This window comes from Drosophila sechellia, chromosome 3R (assembly GCF_004382195.2).
Source record: "Drosophila sechellia strain sech25 chromosome 3R, ASM438219v1, whole genome shotgun sequence".
Classification (NCBI taxonomy): Eukaryota; Metazoa; Arthropoda; class Insecta; order Diptera; family Drosophilidae; genus Drosophila; species Drosophila sechellia.
Window position 1 is genome coordinate 12,610,000 of NC_045952.1, and position 18,498 is coordinate 12,628,497.

General features: G+C 46.1%; 1 protein-coding gene across 3 annotated transcripts; it reads right to left on the reverse strand.

The window, feature by feature from the left end:
• Positions 1 to 5,326: 5,326 nt before the first annotated feature.
• Positions 5,327 to 15,813, reverse strand: LOC6606178 (box A-binding factor). Of its 3 annotated transcripts, none has more exons than XM_032720561.1 (6): positions 15,052 to 15,813; positions 7,898 to 8,211; positions 6,823 to 7,750; positions 6,259 to 6,736; positions 5,860 to 6,178; positions 5,327 to 5,798 (listed from the first exon to the last, which is right to left on the reverse strand). In XM_032720561.1, the coding sequence occupies exons 1-6, from the start codon at positions 15,220 to 15,222 to the stop codon at positions 5,702 to 5,704; spliced, it is 2,307 nt and encodes a 768-aa protein (XP_032576452.1). In that variant the 5' UTR covers positions 15,223 to 15,813; the 3' UTR covers positions 5,327 to 5,701. The 3 variants fall into 3 exon arrangements, with proteins under 3 accessions (XP_032576452.1, XP_032576451.1, XP_002030986.2); XM_032720560.1 differs by having other exon boundaries at positions 6,259 to 6,754; positions 15,052 to 15,791; XM_002030950.2 differs by lacking the exon at positions 15,052 to 15,813 and adding an exon at positions 11,664 to 12,176 and having other exon boundaries at positions 6,259 to 6,754.
• Between the last annotated feature and the right edge of the window lie 2,685 nt (positions 15,814 to 18,498).

Here is an 18,498-nt window from a genome sequence, read left to right on the forward strand (position 1 = left end):
AGCCGTGCGATATACCCATACACGGACGGACTCTTGTGGCACGGACATGAAGCGCCCCAAACATGCAACAAAATTTATGCGAAGCTTTAACGAAAGCCAGACGGAGGATTGAAATGCGGGGAGGTGGGTTCAGCAGACACAGCACAACAACACTTCCAGCGGCATATCCACTGGCCAATCGCCGCACGACTGCCGCATGGCTCTGACTCCACCTCAAAATGGGGACCAGCATTGTGTGGCACCCGAAACGGGTTTCCGTTGCAAGTTGCCCCGTCGGCCTGCAGCGGCGTCCTGCTGATCTCCAGGCGCGATAGCCACAGCCATGGGAGGCCATAGCCCGGGTCTGGTCTGGTTTCGATTGTGGTTCTGATTCCGGGGTGTGGCGTGGCGTGGCGAGGTTGTGGGCCGGGGCAGAAGCCGCCACTTCGTCGCAGCAGGGTCAAAAGTGGTAGAATTTGTAATGGTGGCCAAGAGTATGCTGCAGGCCAACAGCAGAGGTGCCCCACAGGGGGTTTGTTTTCAACTGGATTAAAGAGTAATCAGCTAAAAATCCATTAATTTGTTTTTTTTAACTTGGATTATTAAATACCAATATTATTACTTGTGCTGAATTACGGAACCTGCGAATTAATAAAACTATGTTATCTTTCCTCAACATCCCCCTTTTCCACAGTTTTGTCAGCACCTGCGACCTGCGCCCAGTTCCCTGCCCCTTTTCTGTGGCGCCCAAAAAGTGGGATGTGGCTTACGACCAGGTCGGATTGGGATTTCGCCTCCGACACCGACTCCTTGAGGTGGCGTGGCAGCTCTGGCTCTTTCGCCTCCTTCTGGCCTCTTATCCAGCGCACTGCCATTGCAATTAATTTTGGCATTTTGACATTTACGCGTTTTGTTGGATGTGGCTGTGGTTTTCTGGCCCCTATCTCAAGCATACGCACATACATTTTTGTTCAGGTATTCTGGCGCTCGATAACAAGACATTTTGCCTATACAATTCCGAGCGGAATTTTCTCACGTTGAAGGGTCCGCGAAAGCGGCGCCAGTTGTGAAAAGGGGCCCAAAGAAGAAGTCGTCCCTTTAATTACGACTGGTTGGGACTACTTTTGAAGGGCAGCATTTGAAATATTTCCTCCACCACTGCCGTTCGATAAACTAATGAAAAGCCCTGCAGGATTTTCGCGGGCGCCTAATTGAAGAGGATGCCAATCATAGATTTGGTCCCCGGTTTCGATATGAGCGATGCTCGTCGTAAGTGGGTGCCATACATTGTAATTATTATGGCCAATATCTGGGTTCTCTTTCACATTAGTTTTGTGGTTAAGTTGGCGCCGGCCAACAAAGTTGTTAAGTTGTAAACCATAAGGTTAATAGCATCTTTTATAGCTTATAAAGGCATTCCTTGGTGAATGATGCTAACATAATGCGAGCATAGAAATGGGTTTCAAACTAATAAAGTGGTATATTGGTTACTTTATTGTTTATTTGTAATTTTTATTGCATTTTGGATATTTCAATTGTACGACTTTGTAGTGGGTAGCATAACTAACAATCGTTCATATGTATTACTCTTTTGAATACAAACCAAACCGAAATGATATCACTAATTATTCCAATTGAATTCACACGACCAACTTGCCTGTCCAGTGCATTCGAGAGCGGGCCAAGAGAGCGGCCAAGTCCCCTGGGGATTACAATATCACAAAGTGGCCTAGCTGGATCGTGATCATGATACGACTGAAGGAGTGCCACTGCCCCTGGCGACATTTAAAAGCTGCAAGTGCATTAGTGTGGGGCAAGGATCGAGGCGCCGTCTAAATTACAGTCGGCAAGAGGCATCGCGATCAAGATCAAGTACCATTTTCAACGCTTCCTTTGGCGCCACGTTTCTGAGCCCCAGAGAACCCTTTCCCAGCTCATTTCGCCCAACTTGCATTCCCTGATGCGATGCAAATGCGATGGCCCAGGAGTCCCAGGTGGAGTGGAGTGGGGTTGGGGCAGAGGCAGGGCCAGGGGCAGGGGCAAAGTCTGCAGCTCGGGCGATAAGGAACGACACAGAAATATGCGGAGGAGATGGGACTGCTGCAACTCCCATCGTGAACTCTTTTCGGGCTTCATCTTTGCGTTCCCTGCTTCTTTTTCCTCCTCGATAAGCGCCGCATCTTCAATCTTCCTCCAGTCCAGGCGGCGTCTGCGAAAGAGACGGGGCAGATAGAGCGAGAGAGAAGGCCCATCATCATCATCGTCGTCATCTGTGATATGTGTTATGCCTTATATATGTATGTATATGCACTTGTGCATACAAACGTATATGGATGTGGATGCGGCGTATCCATTAGCTGCGTCGCCATCTCGCAACGGAGAGCAAAGATAATGTGATTTCGGGTCGGTCCGAGCCGAAAACCGAAATGGAACGAGACGCGCGTGAGTTGTGATAAGGGACCCGAGACAAGGGAATACCTTAACCCATATCCCCCATATCCATTCCTCCTCCGCCTCTTGCACTTCCCTCCCTGCGCGGCTCATCCAAAGCAATCGCGTTTAGTCTTTCGTGTGAATTCTCGGAATTTCGATATATATTCCTAGAACTCGAATCGAATTCGGTTTAGTCGATGATGCTGCTGCTGTGGCTTTTGTGACGTCACTGGTCTTCTGGGTGTGTCTGTGGTTATGATCTTATGATAGAGTTGCAGGGCAATAGAAACAAGGGAATTGAAAACAGCTTTAATGAGAATAAGATCAGGAATGTATAGTTTACATACATATTATTAGAAACATCTCCCATGGTCTCTATACATTTGTAGGAGCTTATAAATTTTGTTATATATTACTATTTTTAGATGAGTAGAATTCCCCAGATACCATATCAGCCTGCCCACCAGGTCCAATTAATCTCATCGAGATGTTTAGAAAGCTAAATATACAGGTAACTAATAGAAACAATTTTTTCTTTAGTATAATCTGTCTGTTTTGGATCTCCCAAGCTTTGGCCAAAACAAATTATAGTCGCATTCGTAAACGGACTTAGCATAGCCTGAGCCCAATCCCGAATACCCCGGAATCCTCCATATGGCCGGCGACGGCTGACTATCGGCTTTTATCTATTTTAACTGCGAGTTGTTAAAGCGCATTTTCGTGTCGTTTGTCGATTTGTTATGCCAGCCATGAAAATGACGCTGACGATGATGGTAGCTTGCGGTCCGTCCAGAGGGAGATGCACCACCAGCGACCCGCGACTGCGGCCGCACTTTGAAGTTGGCTAAGTGGCGCCTATGGACCCGGCTCGGTGTTTTCGGGGCCAGATCGAGATCCAGTTGAGTACCGAGGCGGGTTCAAGAGGCCGCCGTGCTAGGTGGTCAGCGCTGGCTAATTAAATGCACAGAGAGTGGGGGAGTTGACAGTTTCGACTTTATGTCGGCTTTTATGCCCACATTGGATGACCCAGCCGTGCCCTCTGCTCTATCGCGATCACATCTGCACGGAGAGAAAAGCAGCTTAATGTTTATATTAGATATTATCTGGCAGAGAAGTTGCTTAAATGGTCGTGTGACACAAGCAAAAGCTAAGTGGTTTTAATTCCATTTAAACTATTAAATATCGCAGTTAGCACATCACATCATTTATAATTTATAATTTTCTCTCCCTGTAGAAACAATCGTTACTTGACTGTTATTGGACATGAACAAATGCGCGTTCGCCTTGGCCAATTGCAATTAACTTAATAGAAATTCAAATGCATGCAAGGCTCCGGAGATTAGCGGATCGCTCTTGCCAAAACCCCCCCATCCAACCGGTGATTCCCCCATTTCTTGCGCCGTTGTACGTCTGTCATAATTCCGGCGATAATGTCAGTGCGCTGCAACTTGTAGCATAGTAAGTGTGCCAGGGGATCGCTGGCGAAGGGGAGTGCGGCGCTGTGGCATCTGAAAAATGGCGCCCGCTGTCGTATCTTGTTGCCTGTCACATTGAATTATTATTTTACGGTCTCGCCAGCCCTCCGCTCCTCGCTTTTGGCCATGGAAAATGGGAAATGGAACAGGTTGGTCGCTAATGTTTTAATTCGCTGCTGCAGAGGATGTGCCGCTGGCTGCAGGTGCGGCAGCTATTAGTGCTACGCTTATTACGGATTGCCGAGTTATGAAAGCATAAATACAATTGCGATTCCGATATACTTTATGTGTCCGTCCGACGGGGCTAATTAAAAAGCGTATGCGGTAGCAGCAGCTCCTTTCAAGACGGCTGTTCATGCAAAAGGGCAGAAAAAGATTATGAATTTTCATTACTTTAGGATGTCGTGTATACACTTAATTCAAATGCAATCTTTTAGAGATTGAAATTATCAATAAATAGCATCAAGATAACCATCAGAGATATAAAACTATACATTCATTTCGATTAACAACTTAAAATATGATTTTAGCCCTCTTGGGAGCAGTTTTACAATGCCCGAAAAAAAACCAGAAAAGAAGTGAATATTTTTTATTCAGCTAATTGAGGTGTGATCATTCCTATGGTGTCCATTATTTTCTATAGTACTCCTCCACCAGTCCCGGCCATTCCATTTCGATTCCCTCGAATCCATTCCATTCCACTTGCACAACTTGACGCTGCACATAATTTTTGCCAACACATTCCATAGCTGCCGGGTGCTGGGGCCGCCGTCTCATTACTCATTCGCACCGCAGTCTGGAAACCGCAACCAACTTGGGTCCCCGGCCCAAGTGGAAGTCTCCCCAGTGGAGCCGCGGCTTGAGTTCGACTCGGTAAGCTTGGAGCGCCGGCCAGAGCGGACGCTAATAAAAGCGGTCGTAAAACAAGTTTGCCTAATTGATCGAGCGTACGCCAAAAACAAAAAGAAGACTCGGACAAAGAGAGACCCAAGCGCAAGGCGTTAATACCATACCTCCTTCGGCTCGAACTCAAACTGGACTCCATTCCCGGGCTGTGGGGCATTTTTGCCATACCATGCCATACCATCCGAGCCATGCCATCCGTACCGCCGACAGCAGATCAAAGGCAGCGGCTGCGGGCGGTGGCGTTACTGTGCGTCGGACAGGCTTTTAAGCGATGACACCAAATCGCTATTTAGACACTGCTCCACTGGTTCGGTGATCCGCGCGAGATCTGGGGTCCTCGTCTCTGGGGTGCCCCTTGGCTGGTCTCTTGCCTGCCAACTTGTTAAGATTTTATGGTCTCGCGCTGTGGTCCGTGGGGGTCATTAAAATTAATTTGGATCAATTTGGTTGGCTGCCAAATTGTTGACAATGAAATATAACGATCTCCACCGAGGTACCTCGCATCCTGGTAGAGCCATCAAAGTCCGAGTGCCTTGCGTTTACAACTTATTTATTTTGTAGAATTAAAAAGAGGCTTAAACATACAAAATCGTAGGCTTCATTATGGGCTTGTGCTGTCTTGGGCTAAACTACCTCTATATAGAGTACAGCGATCCTAAGTGGTTGGCACAAATCATTTCCAAACTATTTGCTGTAAGCAGTTGACTAAAAGGAGGAAGACATCTGCCAGGTAAAATGGTTACTCAAAACCAGGAAACGCGGCAAAGTCTTCCTCTAACTGGGACATTGGTCTTGGCTATATGGTATGACTAACTAGCTAGGGCTTAAATAAATATTTTGGCAATTTTTGACATTTGGGTTAGGTTAACTATAGGTTACTTTAGTGCGTAGCTTAAGTCAAAGCTAGCTTAGTTATTCGATGATCGCTCTGGCAGACCAGTGCGCGTAATTACGCTGGGGGTCAGTTCGGTGTTGGAGCTGCGACTGCTTTCGATGGTGGGTACTCTATAAGGTATGATTATTATTGAGGAGTTCGGCGCGGTATCGAGAAGTATCTTTAACTTACGGCTGAACTATCTGACGGTTTATCGGCACCGTGCCGGGCAGATGCGGCGATTGACTCTGTGGCGTTGATTGCTGGCTGTACGGAGAATGGCTCTCGCCGGTCACGTGATGACGGGCGGACATGTTGAGCGTTCCGTCGGTGGTGGGCGGTGCCGTCGCATTCAGCGAAATGGCCACCACCCGTTGTCCACCCGCTGGACCCGTCGTCGACATGTCGTGCAGCTCCGGACTGGCATTCTGCTGGCTATTCAGCATGCTAACCGGCACTTGGGAAGGATAAAGCGGGCTGTTGGCCATTAGGTTGACTCCTTGCGACATGCCTGGTTGGGAATACAGGGAATACGAGCGAGGAATTGGGATTAGTTTATTGCATACGGTAATCCCTGGCAGGTGTACTCACTCGGCAGCGGTGCTCGGTGCATGGGCGCTCCTCCGGTGTTCTTAGGCTTCCGTTTGCGCTTCTGGATGCCCTCCTTCTTCATCGACAGCGGTCGATTCATGTTGTGCAACTTGAAGTACAGTCCACAGGCATTGCACACCGGATTGCCCTCGTTGTTGCGACGCCACAGGGTGGTCGAGTTGGTCTGGCAGTTGGCGCAGGTGACCCCGTTGCGGCGGTTGTTGGGGGCGGCGGCGGCCTTGGGCTTCGCCTGCCGCTGGGGCATACGGGGCGTCATCCGCATGAAGGACGGGCAGTTGGGGCAGAAGTACTCGTTACCCTTCCGCAAGAACGGTGCATGGCAGTTCTCGCACTTCAGCTCGTGGTTGGGCGACGAGGTGGACGAGGCCGTCACCGGACTTACATCGTATTGCCCTAGGCTGCTGGCGGGCGGCCAGTGGGAGGTGCCCATATTGCCGCCCCCGTATTCATCAATAACCTGCGGATGGAAGTTGCTCTGTGAAGCATGCGGGAGGACAGTTAGTATGTACTGTCTCAAGAACCAGTAACTTAAGTTATACTTACAAATTGAACACTCTGGTACTCCGGCGGGGCGGGAGATGGCCATAAAGCCTCGATGCCGTTTCCGCCCTCAAAAGATATCGCCTGAAAAGTGGCCGGACCAGCCTGCCGCAGCTGATTTAGGGCAGACTCGGACTTGGCCAAGAATTGACCGGTGCCCGGAACACTGTAAATAGTGTTTCCCTGCTGCAGCGTTGCCGCATAGCTATTACTACTGAAGCTGGAGCTGGGCGGGAAGGGGGCGTATGCGTTGCCCAGATCGGCGTACGTCTTGGACTCGTTGGCATGCACCGTGCCATCCACCACGGGTACATCGTAGTACATATTCGAGGCGGACGTCTCCGGTCCGGCGGTGGTGAAGCGTACATCCTCCGTGACGAAGCGCACGGGTCCACCATGCGAACTGGTCGCAATGTGGACCGTCTGGGCCGCCGCCGATGCTGCAGCTGCCGCCTGGTGTTGGTGGTGTTGCTGCTGCTGCTGCTGGTGCTGCTGCTGCTGTTGGTGGTGATGCTGCAGTGCCTCCGCCTCGCTGCTGATCACTATGGTCTCGCCGTAGCTGGCACCGTTGGGCGTGGGACATTGCTGTTGCTGCTGCTGCTGGTGTTGCTGCAGTTGCTGCTGCTGTTGTTGCGACTCCCCCGCCGTCTCTCCCTTCTCCATTGTTTCAATTTTGATCGCGGCCACATCGTCACCGCTGCAGATAATCTGTCCGGAGGAATAGGCGAAGATGGTGCCCGGCGGAGCTCCGGCAGCAGCTCCCACCTGTTCCGTCACCTCTGCGTTGCGTGGCGCCATCTGCACGTAGTGGGTGGCTCCGGGAGATTGGTGTGCACTGCGCTGGTACTCGATGTGGCTATCCGGAGCAGATCCTGAGCTCGCGTTGCTGGCGTTTGTGCTTGGTTCTCCTTCACGAGCTTCGTTTAATTCACTGAAATGTTGTGAATATAATAATAATTTTTAATAATAATGGTAAATATTAACTATCGATTGCCTTTTGCTAGAGATGATTGTACTTAAAATGCAATTTTAGAATGTTTATGTTTTCAGGGAAAGAAGGTCTCCAGAGGTTACTTACAGTGTGCCCGCTGTGGTGAGGATTCGGCGCTGGATGCGTTGCACCACCACGTACTGCTCCTCCGGTTCGCTGACGCCCGCTTGTCCCGTCTGCACCACCACGCCCACCGATGTTGCGGCTTGCTGTTGCTGTTGCTGCTGCTGTTCCTGCTGCTCATCCAGATTGTTTGCCGCCTGCTGGGCCAACTGATCGGCGCCGTTGCTGGACTCTAGCTTGATCTTGTCCAGCAGTTGAAGCTGCTGCTTGGTCAGAGCCTGCTGCTGTTGCAATTGTTGCTGTTGCTGATGCTGCTGCTGCGTTGTCTGCTGTTCCATCTGCAATGAGCAAGCGACAAGTGTTGAATGCCATGTTTCGCTCGGCTCGTCTCAAAAGTGTGGCTCCAGTTCCGGCCGCGGCAGTGCGAACTGCCTGCCTCGATTTCCGTCACAAAAGTCAACAAGACGCAAGCCCAGCCAAGACCGCTGAGTCGGACTTCAAAGACACCGCCCGCTCTCGACTCACAGCTCAATTTGTCGCCTACAACCGTAAAGTAACAGAAACTGAGCCGAACGGAGACGGGCTTGGAGGCGACCCCTCTCCTTTCTACCACTCAGTTGCTCAGTGTCAACATTGTCGAACACATTTTTCACTTTTATTCCATTTCATTTCCACCAGCAGAAGTATTTGCTCACAGAACCCTAAACTCAGAGCGGTGCCTTGGTTTCGTTTTCATTTTTTTTGTGTGTTCGGGGTTTTTGTTTTTGGTTTAGTTTGGCTTTTGGCGGAAATTAAACTTGGTCATAAAATCGGTTTGCTTTCCCCGCCATAAGTCAGTCGCTTTTGGGTTTATGACCTCATTCCGTTGGGGGTGGCACTTCCACTTCCACTCCAAAGCCCCATACCCATCCCCATTCCCATCCTCGAGCTTGTGTCAACACATTCGATCGTCACTGTCACCTGATTCACGATGCGGCCAGGCAGGAATTTACCGCCAGTCCGCTCATGACAAGTGCCATATAGCTCAGAGGCTCAGGTGGGTTCCACCTTTACCATGGCTATAAATATACCAAAAAATGTGTGTGCCTATGTGTATCCATGGTTCAATACACCCTCAATTGGGGAAATCCATAGCAACACTCAAGAAAAACTTTTGTGGCGATTGAAATATATTGCAAAGATAATTGCAAACTGTTAACTGAGATATAACTATATATTTGTACAGGTGTATTAAAAAATCCCCACTCCCCTTTCATATAACCAAACCAATTTTTGACCTACCACTTAATTAAAATTGATTCACTTTCGCAGAACTTTAGGTTGACTTGCCACAAATGATTGATACATTTTTGGCATGGACACAATCTATGTTCAATGATGATTCAGTTGGTGAGTTGACAAGCCGTAAAAATGAAAAATCACCCGCTTACCAAGGTACAAAGTCTAACTACTTATGAGGAAGGCATATAAATGGGGGACAACCTAGTTCCATGGAAGCCGATTGAATTCCGTCGGCGCTGTTGACCGTGCCAATTTTTCGACGTCGTGGCCAAAGTTCAAAGAATTCCCTGGATGGAGATAATGTGGTGCAAACGTCACTTTGACAATCGTCTGGCCGAAATGCAGATAAACCCGACTTTGAGTGTATAGTAGTAGTACGATAGGTAGGCCCCCATGCACGTGCCATGTACCGCGAAAAAGTTAAGATACTACGGCCGAACGATACGGACAATATCTTATCCGGGCGCTATCAATGTACATAATCAGCTGCTGCTGGGACTGTTGAGACTGAGAGGTCATGGTTGGTATCCCCCACCTGCCCGCACCCACTCTCAGTTGCGGCTACGTCATCGATAGGGACAGATACAGATAAATCCAAGAATTACAAAAGTTGGGCAAGCGATGTTTGTCACCCGCGAATGGCAATGGCATGTGCTATTTGCTCGGCTTAGTCAAGAATCGTTGCGAGGGTGTGGAGCCCGCTGAACTTATGAATGAAATCTGCCCAGTCACACTCACAACCATACACACACACACACAAACGCAAACGTCCGTACTTTATCTATATAAACAAAAGATATTGACTATATAATCGCACATCGTTTCGCTTTCGTTGAGCTTGGGTTCGTGGTTGAGCAAATTTCAAAGGCAGCTCTGAGCCAACATTTTAAGGCATTTAGAACTGAATAGAACTTTAAATCTTGAATATAATATAAATATATGTTTAAGTGATGTGATAAATGCCATTTTTGTTAAAATTCTACATTTCATCAGGAAATTCTATGCCAGTTTTACTTTTTATTTCAGACTTACACAAACATATGATCAATTTGTTTATTATAAAGACATGAAATTGGGTAAGACTGCTTCAAGGCTAAAGATGTGAAAGCATTTTTAATATAACAATATAATTACCAAAAGAATGAAAAGTAAATAAATGTACCCATTTTTGGATATACAGCTTACACAAAGTCCTGCATTTATACCCTTTATATCTGCGCTCGTTAGAAGATTCTCCGATTAATTAAACTCCACTGCAGTTGGCTAATGAAAGTGCGATAAGACTCTCGACTGCCAGCTGCATTTACAGCTCTATTAAAGGGCCATCAATCGTAACCTTCGCCCTCTCTCCTATCAGCCATCATCAACTGTCAACTGGCGACGCGTGTCTAATAAAAGTATCTGCAACTGGAACTGCAACTATCGATGCCGCCATTGAGCAACTGTTAAGGGACTGTTCTTCCATTGGTCGAAAGGACACTTCCGGCAGGGTAAAAAGTACCCCCAGATGAGCCAAGGGTTGGCAGGGTCATTCATTCACAAAACCAACCCCAAACCCATTTCCTTCATGGATAGAGACAGGGATAAGAAGCAGGACCAAAGCGAGGTGATAAGATTGACATAAATTTCACATTATCCGTGCCCAGCAAAAAATAGGAAAAAAACAGTCCTTTTTCATGAATGAAGAGGAGCGAGCAGTTGAAAGTCGGCTGCGTGTTTCAAATTTTATTTTTGTCAAAGGTATTTTGACGCCACCTTCGATCGCAGCTGAATTTGGGCCTCATAAAGATTAGCCATCTTTCCACATTTAACTGGCTTTCTTGTTGCCTCGTTTTCTTAATGGTTTCGGTTCGGTTCGGTTCGGTTCGGTTTTTCATCCAAGAGCAGACACCAAAATAAGTGTCGCAGTTTGCCGCTGCATCCCAGATGACTCATTCATTATAAATCAATTTGTCTTATCTTATTACCTGGCGCTAGAACAGAAAAAAAAATCCATACCGCTGCCGTTTGCGGACTAAAATCATTTTCTGGCTCGGTAAACCGAAGGATGTAAAATCTATATGGCTATTCGAGCTGTAAATGCCTTTGAAAGCCTTTATACTCCGTTAATTAATAAATTAATATTTATTCGTGCCTTGCGACTGATCTATAAACTTGAACTATCTGCTTTTAATTACCCTATATGGCCTGTCTATTTAGCATAATGAACTTGTGTGAGAAAACATTAAAAACTTTTATGATCTTGTCGTTTCAACAAAGTTAAAATGATAGATAGGCTTATAGAGATCTCGTAAATGAGCATCAAAAAGGTATTTAAATGTTTTTAATAGAGTTCACGTCTAGTGGCTCAATTTTTTAAACGGGCAGGTTGATATTCTCGATTCCGATATGGAATTGTAACAAAATTGGTTTTGAAGTAAAAAATACCGAATTGGCAAACTTAAGTGATATATTCATTTAAAAAATTACGTTCACTATTTTTGAATAATTTTAAGTTTATTTCACCCACCTTCAGCTGCATGTTTACACTCGGTGAGATAGTTTTGCAAACCATCAAATTGAGTTACCCACGGCGCTTCTTTGCGTTTCTTCCAGCGTTTTATCTAAGATTGGTTTTTATCACTTGATTTCAGTTCTGTTGTGTTTTCAAAAATTTATCACAAGCACGGCGTGTCCAGGTGTTTGGTTCACTTCTCCTATCAATCTGGGCGGCCGAAAAAGTGGCGCGCAAATTGGGCAAGTTGGGAAAATTGACAAAAATTGGCGAAAATTTGTAACTTTGGAATGTAGGAACTTTGGAGCTTTGGGGTCGATCTAATGCTGTCATCCGTGGGGCGATTGTGGTTGTGGCCCGCGCGCAACCTTTGCCAGTTAGCAGTGATACGAAGTGCTATTTTTTCGAGACCAACTCGGCTCTGGTGGTGGCACTGGTCTCCGGTCTATGGGCTCGGTACACTAAACACTGAGCACTCTGAGCACCAAGCACCTCACTTGCGATGACAACAACGACGGCGACGCAATGCGGTGCCTGCCGCGCGTTTGCCGCCCAATTAGCTACCCACACCGATGAAGATCCAGCGCCTCTGCGGTTGGGCGGCCTCACACCTGTGTGGGTGCGTGGTCCTGTCGGTGTGGCAGCTTTATGATTTATTCTGTAGCGCCTCGCCTGGTATTGGTTATCTTATCGACACACATGCGATAAGATACGCAACGAGTGTTGGTGCCACGGATGCGATAAGTATCCGTGAGATACAAATTGCGCCTGCGTGCTCGGCCGATTTTCCAACACACCGATGTTACGAATGTTCCGAGGTTTCCGAGGTTTCCGAAGAGTGGCGTCAAGAGGCCCACCAGCCGGCACAGTTCAGCCAGCCCCACATTTGATTCCATTTCCACCCTTCAGCGCTCCTCGCCCTCGCCCCCAGCTATTTGTCAATTGTGCAATTTAGTCCAGCGCATTTTCTAATTGCACTCATAAAACACTTTTCTGGCAAACTAATAAACTCGAGCAACGTTAGTCAACGTCAACAGAATATCATCGGATCGGGCTTGGGCCTGGAAAGTGGGTCTGGGCATGGGCATGGGCATGGGCTCGGAAACTTTATATGACCCCACGAGCAGTCTCGCTCGAATGTGGGCCGCTTTGACAACTCGACTGCTCCGTGGCTGCGCTCCACTTCCACTTCTTCAATTCTCCCAGCTCTCCACACTTCACAATCCACTCTCGAGTGTTGTAACTAATGAACACCGCCGGAGGAGGAGGCGGAGGTGGAGGGCAGGAGCACACGTGGTCGAGGATCAGGTGCGGCGCATATATTGCAAAACCCCTGAAATGTCACCAGCCAGGAAAAGATTGAGTTTGAAGTGGCTGGGTGATTGGAGTGCTTGGTCAGAAATCTGATATATTTTTCAACCTGTCAATTGCAGATACTTTGTAAGCACAGATGAAATATGTAGATAAATATTGTAAACATATCTATACTATATAAAGGGATGTAGTAGCTAAATAGTAAATTTTATAATAAAATTTATATGAAAACCATGACTTGAATTGTAAACAATCTAATCTAGGCTTTTGTATTCATACCTTAAAGCTAAGCCCCTATTGCAATTCGTACAAACTCCTTGCTTTCTTTTCTTCAAAGAGCTGCAATCTGTAAGTTAGCCACATATCTTGGCCACCCAGCCAAGTTGGCCCAGCGAATCATAAATTGTTTATAGTTAAAGTCATAAAGCAAGCAGATATATGACGGCCATTAACATGCACAATCCCCTCGGAGTTGCTTATAATCCCACAATTACGGGCAACTTTCCGCTGCTCCCATGAATGGAAATCGAGTTGAGGCGATAATTTTAATTGTTGCAACGCATGCGGTGCATAAATCATGGGCAAATCTTAAGAGCAAAACCGGCAGACAAAAAGTATCTAATAGTAGCTGCTGCTGCGTGTCGCGAAATATCTGTGCGGTGATTAATCACTCAAAAAGTTGTCGGCTATGCCAGTTTCGATCGTAACAAATGGCGCTACACGAATTCAACATTACAGGAAATTAATGCTGGGGAGGAGGACTCCAAGCTGGATACCCTGCCACTTGACTGACTCATCGAGTTGGCTCTCTTGCCCTGGCAGAGCCGGGCAATTAATACCCTAATTGATGGCACCGCCGCGCCTAGCTTTAGGTGCTTTGCCGGCGAATTTACGACCCTAAGACGGAAGACTTAGGGGCGGCGAAACAGACAGAGTCTTAAGATTGCTGGCCATGGCATATCGTGTGCACGGAATCGTACACCCTTCAACTTGTCCACATCCATTCAGTTTCGAGTGCTACGTCCGTGAAAGCCCATAGAAGCGAACCAAAACCCCAAGAAACCGTAGCCCAAAAAGTTATCTAGCCTCAAGTGTTCTCGACCAGTTGACAGTATCGACGATCTTTGGCTGGAATGACGGTATAGAATTTAATTTCTATATATTGTTTATTGCGCTCTTGTTTTGGTTATAATTGTATTATTTCTCTAGCTTTCCGTTTTGGTCTTTTTCCAATTTTGTTTGGCGGCGCAAACGGGTTGTTCTGATAAGGGGAAGAACTCTTTGGAAATTAAACGTGCCAGTGGCAACAAAGGCGTGCGCCATAGTTTTAATTATAGTCGACAGCCGGGGGTGCGATCCGATTCGATTCAAAGTCCCACCCCGCATGGCTGGTTGCCCAATCCCTGCCAGCCGCAATGGCGTGGCTCAATCGAATAAAAATGGAATGGAAAGATGGAGATGCAAATGGAAGTGCCGTAATGGCTCTCCCTTTTTGGGTGGCTGCACTCTGCGCCTTGCAACCGCTGGCAAATTGGGTTCAAGTAAATTCTATTAACCCGCGCCGAGGCCATAAATCATCCGGCTAAAGCACGCTACCGACATTTCGGACATGAGTTATGAAAATGGAACTGCGCACTCCGCACTGCGGGATTTCATGGTCCCAGCAGGAGGTAGAGGCACTGCCAACCAGCTGGAAGAGCAGGAGGTCCAATTCCGCAGAAGGAGCTGGCAAGGAAAGAGTTAAGCTTTCTTTGTTTACGCTCCGAGGAGTTGTCACTTGGCTAACGAATGCTCATTCGTTTATTTATGGATTGGACACTCGGACAGTGATGTATCTTTCGAGTGAGTCAGGGGAAAGTTCGGATATCAGAGAAGAAAAAGAAGTATGTTATTAAGCCAATTACTCATTATTCATAACCAAACTTATACCAAATTTTATCCATATCATACTGTTAAAAAAGATACTATGATTTAAGTTAACATATATTTTCGATCTAATGCATATTCCATTCCAACTGCATAGCCTCTTGCGATTGGCGTTGGTGTCTTTTTTGCGAGATTCTCTTGTTTGTTTGTCAAGTATACGTACCTTTGTTTGCCAATGGGACCAGGTGCGTGACTCATCACTATAACTGGCAATCCATAATAATCCGCCAGAGGTGCTCAGTGCGGTTGCTGCTGGGCATTGTTTTGGCTGGGAAACGTGAGACGTGGAACGGATGCCACAACGGCAACAAAACAGCAACGACATCGACGCCATTAACGTTAACAATCATGGCTACTGGGGTTGATTGGGATCGGCACTTGGAGTGGGTACCCCGGGGTGGAGTGCCCGCTGTGTTGGGTTTTCGATTCGGTTTTGGGTAGGTAGCTGGTTAACTGACGACTCCGGCGACCCCAAAACGCATACGAACATTATTTATTACTTATGAGCGCGGACATTTTGTTGTTCGTTGCTTTCAAAGCCTTGCGATTTAGCCATGAGAAATTTATGGATGGGCTTCTCGTTGCCACCGATTTGAGTCGAAACTGGACCGAGTTGTGGCATGTCACTTTTCCGCGGCCGCCTGAGGAAAAATGCTCTTCTGGAATGGAAACTCCGTTGGGTGTTGCACACCCGCTGATTGCTCCTATCAACCAAAGCGATTTTTCCTATCGCCAACGCCTCTAATACAGCCCGTACGTATGTATATGGTATACATAGAGGGAAATATCGAATATCTGAGAATAGATAGTGGCCTTAGATAAGTTAAGGTATCTTAACAAAGATTTCGACTCCGCAACTAGAATTTAGAGATATCCCTCCCGGTGGCAGGCCCCCAACAAGACCCAACCAAAATCGTAAGTCAATCGGTGGCGGCTACTTAACCTAGTACACGGCTCCTCCTCTTGGACAAACATCCGAGTGGGTCTGGGAATTTGCTTAACCGATAATGGGGGAACTCTATCTGTGACGTCGCCGATTCCTTTCGAGGCGCGGGATTGGGGATGCCTTGGGGACAAGGGGACGAGGTTGACCCAGCTAGATAAAAGTATCTAATCTTGGCTTTTTAGCGATACACGACCACCAATGCAGCCGTATTTATAAGATAATGAAGATTTCCTATCAATTGGACGCGGTGCTTGTTGTTAGTTGTTGCAGTCGTTCATGCTGTTGTTGTTGGTAGGATATCGGTATCAGTTTGGGGTATCTGCAGCCAGTTAAGGTTCCATTTCCAGTTTGGGTCGGGGTTCTGGGGCTGGTTTGGGTTCTGGGCCTGGGCATGGCTCTCTCTCGCGGTCTGTATCAGTATATCAGTGTTTGAACTGATAATGTCCCAAGATAATAAGCGATAATAATTTGAATTTTTCAGTAATTCCTTAAGTTTGGACGCCCAGCGGCATGGAATCTAATCACAGTTGGTGAGTGTAACTGGGATTTTCAACATGGAAACATTGCCTTTGCGCGTTCGTCCCGAAAAGAAAAAAAAAGAGATGATCGGCTTGCCTCTAAAGATATAAATGTGTGAAAAAGTGCTATAATAATCACGAAATATATATCAAATGCGGATTACTAAATGGCCGGCTATCCACAAAGTGCACCTAACAAAATCAGCCGTTTATATAAGAGCTTCCAATGAATTGTGAAACGTTTGGCGTGTGTTTCGAGAATTGAAAATTTGATCTTTGGCTCATCGATAAGATACTGCCGGGCCGTGTGTATAAATTCCAACTGCCAAAGCAGCGCTCAAGTAACAACTGAGAAATCGAAAGTCAACTTTGGAAGTTAATTAACGATCCGCTGATTAGATTAGAATATGCTTATTAACTACTGCCCGCGATATGACAAAGGCACCTCAAAATTGTATTTCCAAGAAATCGCCAAACAATTTTACCCATCGATCTTATCCATCTGTTTGGCTATCGAAGCTTGTGTATCTCATCGAAAGTTCAATTCGTAGCTAGTGACATTCTTTTCCATTTGAATTGCTGCTGATGTGGATGTGGCCCCCTCTTCGTGTCACTTTGAGGCCTGGCTGCTTCTTCCTCGTTTTCGTTATCTTAAGTACACATTCTGAGGTACAAACGTCAGTTGGAGATAAGGCCACGAAAAAAAAAAAACAGCAACACCACCCGAAGAAGACATCAAAAAGCAGTCAAGTCAACAACAAACAGAAAGAGCCGAGGAGCGCAGGGTGGAAATCGAGCATTGGGTGGGGGATCCATCCGACTGCTCTAAATGCAATCTGTTTGCACAACACCGACCTGAACCCATACCCATATATGGTATATGGTCTACCTATGCCTAAGCTGGCCGGAATCGGGAAATTTTGAGCATTTTCACGCCAAACAAATCAGGCAGATGTCAAACATTTAATTAGGTGCACCGCAGCCGAGAAAAAGCAGGGAAAATGTGCATTTCTTATACACTATATTATGGTATATAGACGGCAGAAAATCGAGCGACTTACACAACTCAGCTGAGCTGCTTGGCGGCTTCGGTTTCTGCATATGGTAAATACCATTATCAAATCATATTATCTTATTTATAAGCATTATCGTGCCACAGATACAGATTGCCTATCTATGGAATGGGCATGTAAAAAAATCATATATACTCTGATATCTTACCGAGTGTGGTTATTTCGTTGCTGGCACAGTAAGTTTTGCACTTTCCATTAAAACGCGCTCCGTTCCCCAGCCAACCCGTGTCGCAATTATAAAGCAATAATTATGCATTATACGAGAAACATTGAACGAGAAGGGAAGCTAGATCGTAAAGTGACGAACCAGAAAAGTGCGAATATAAAAATGAGTAACAAAACGCGTCAAAATGAACATGAATTCATCGTAAATTACGGACAACAAGAGTGTGTACTAAAATCGTAAAGTCGGCCTGAAAACATATAGTATATATAGTATATGGGCAAACAAATGGACTGCGAATTAAGCCCACTGTGAATTGTTACCGTTCTGGTCCTCAAATATAACAGTGAACTTAGTACCATTGGAATCGCCGAGAAACCCATGATATTTTTCGGAACATGATGACTAGTTTTATCCCGCTTCCGATTTAAGAATTATATCTCCTTGGTGTCATTTGGTACCAGTCTTCAACCATTTTGTGATATCAACATCTAATTTTTAAATGCTTGCGACATTTCTAATTTCGTTTGAAACACTTAAAGGAAACCATTGTTTATCATTATCATTGTGAAAATCCCATAAAATTAAAGATATATTTAGTATACCATATATGAGCAGTTTGTACACCAGTGCTTCGCTTTGAAATCAACACACATATGTATATCTAGCCTAGTTTGTGCACAAATAGTTGCCTTGTTTACCAGCAGCAAACATCAAAGCCTAAGCTCTTATAAAATAAGAATAAACAAATTCAGCCAAATGATTACGAAACAATAATTCCAAGTTGTCATGGCTAAGTAAATTAGGGTTAGTCATATACGAGTGTTTATTGAGTGTCAACCATTTTGAAAATTTTCCACCACCATCCAAATCATCCTATTGGATTTTATAAAGCTTCATTTTCATAGTG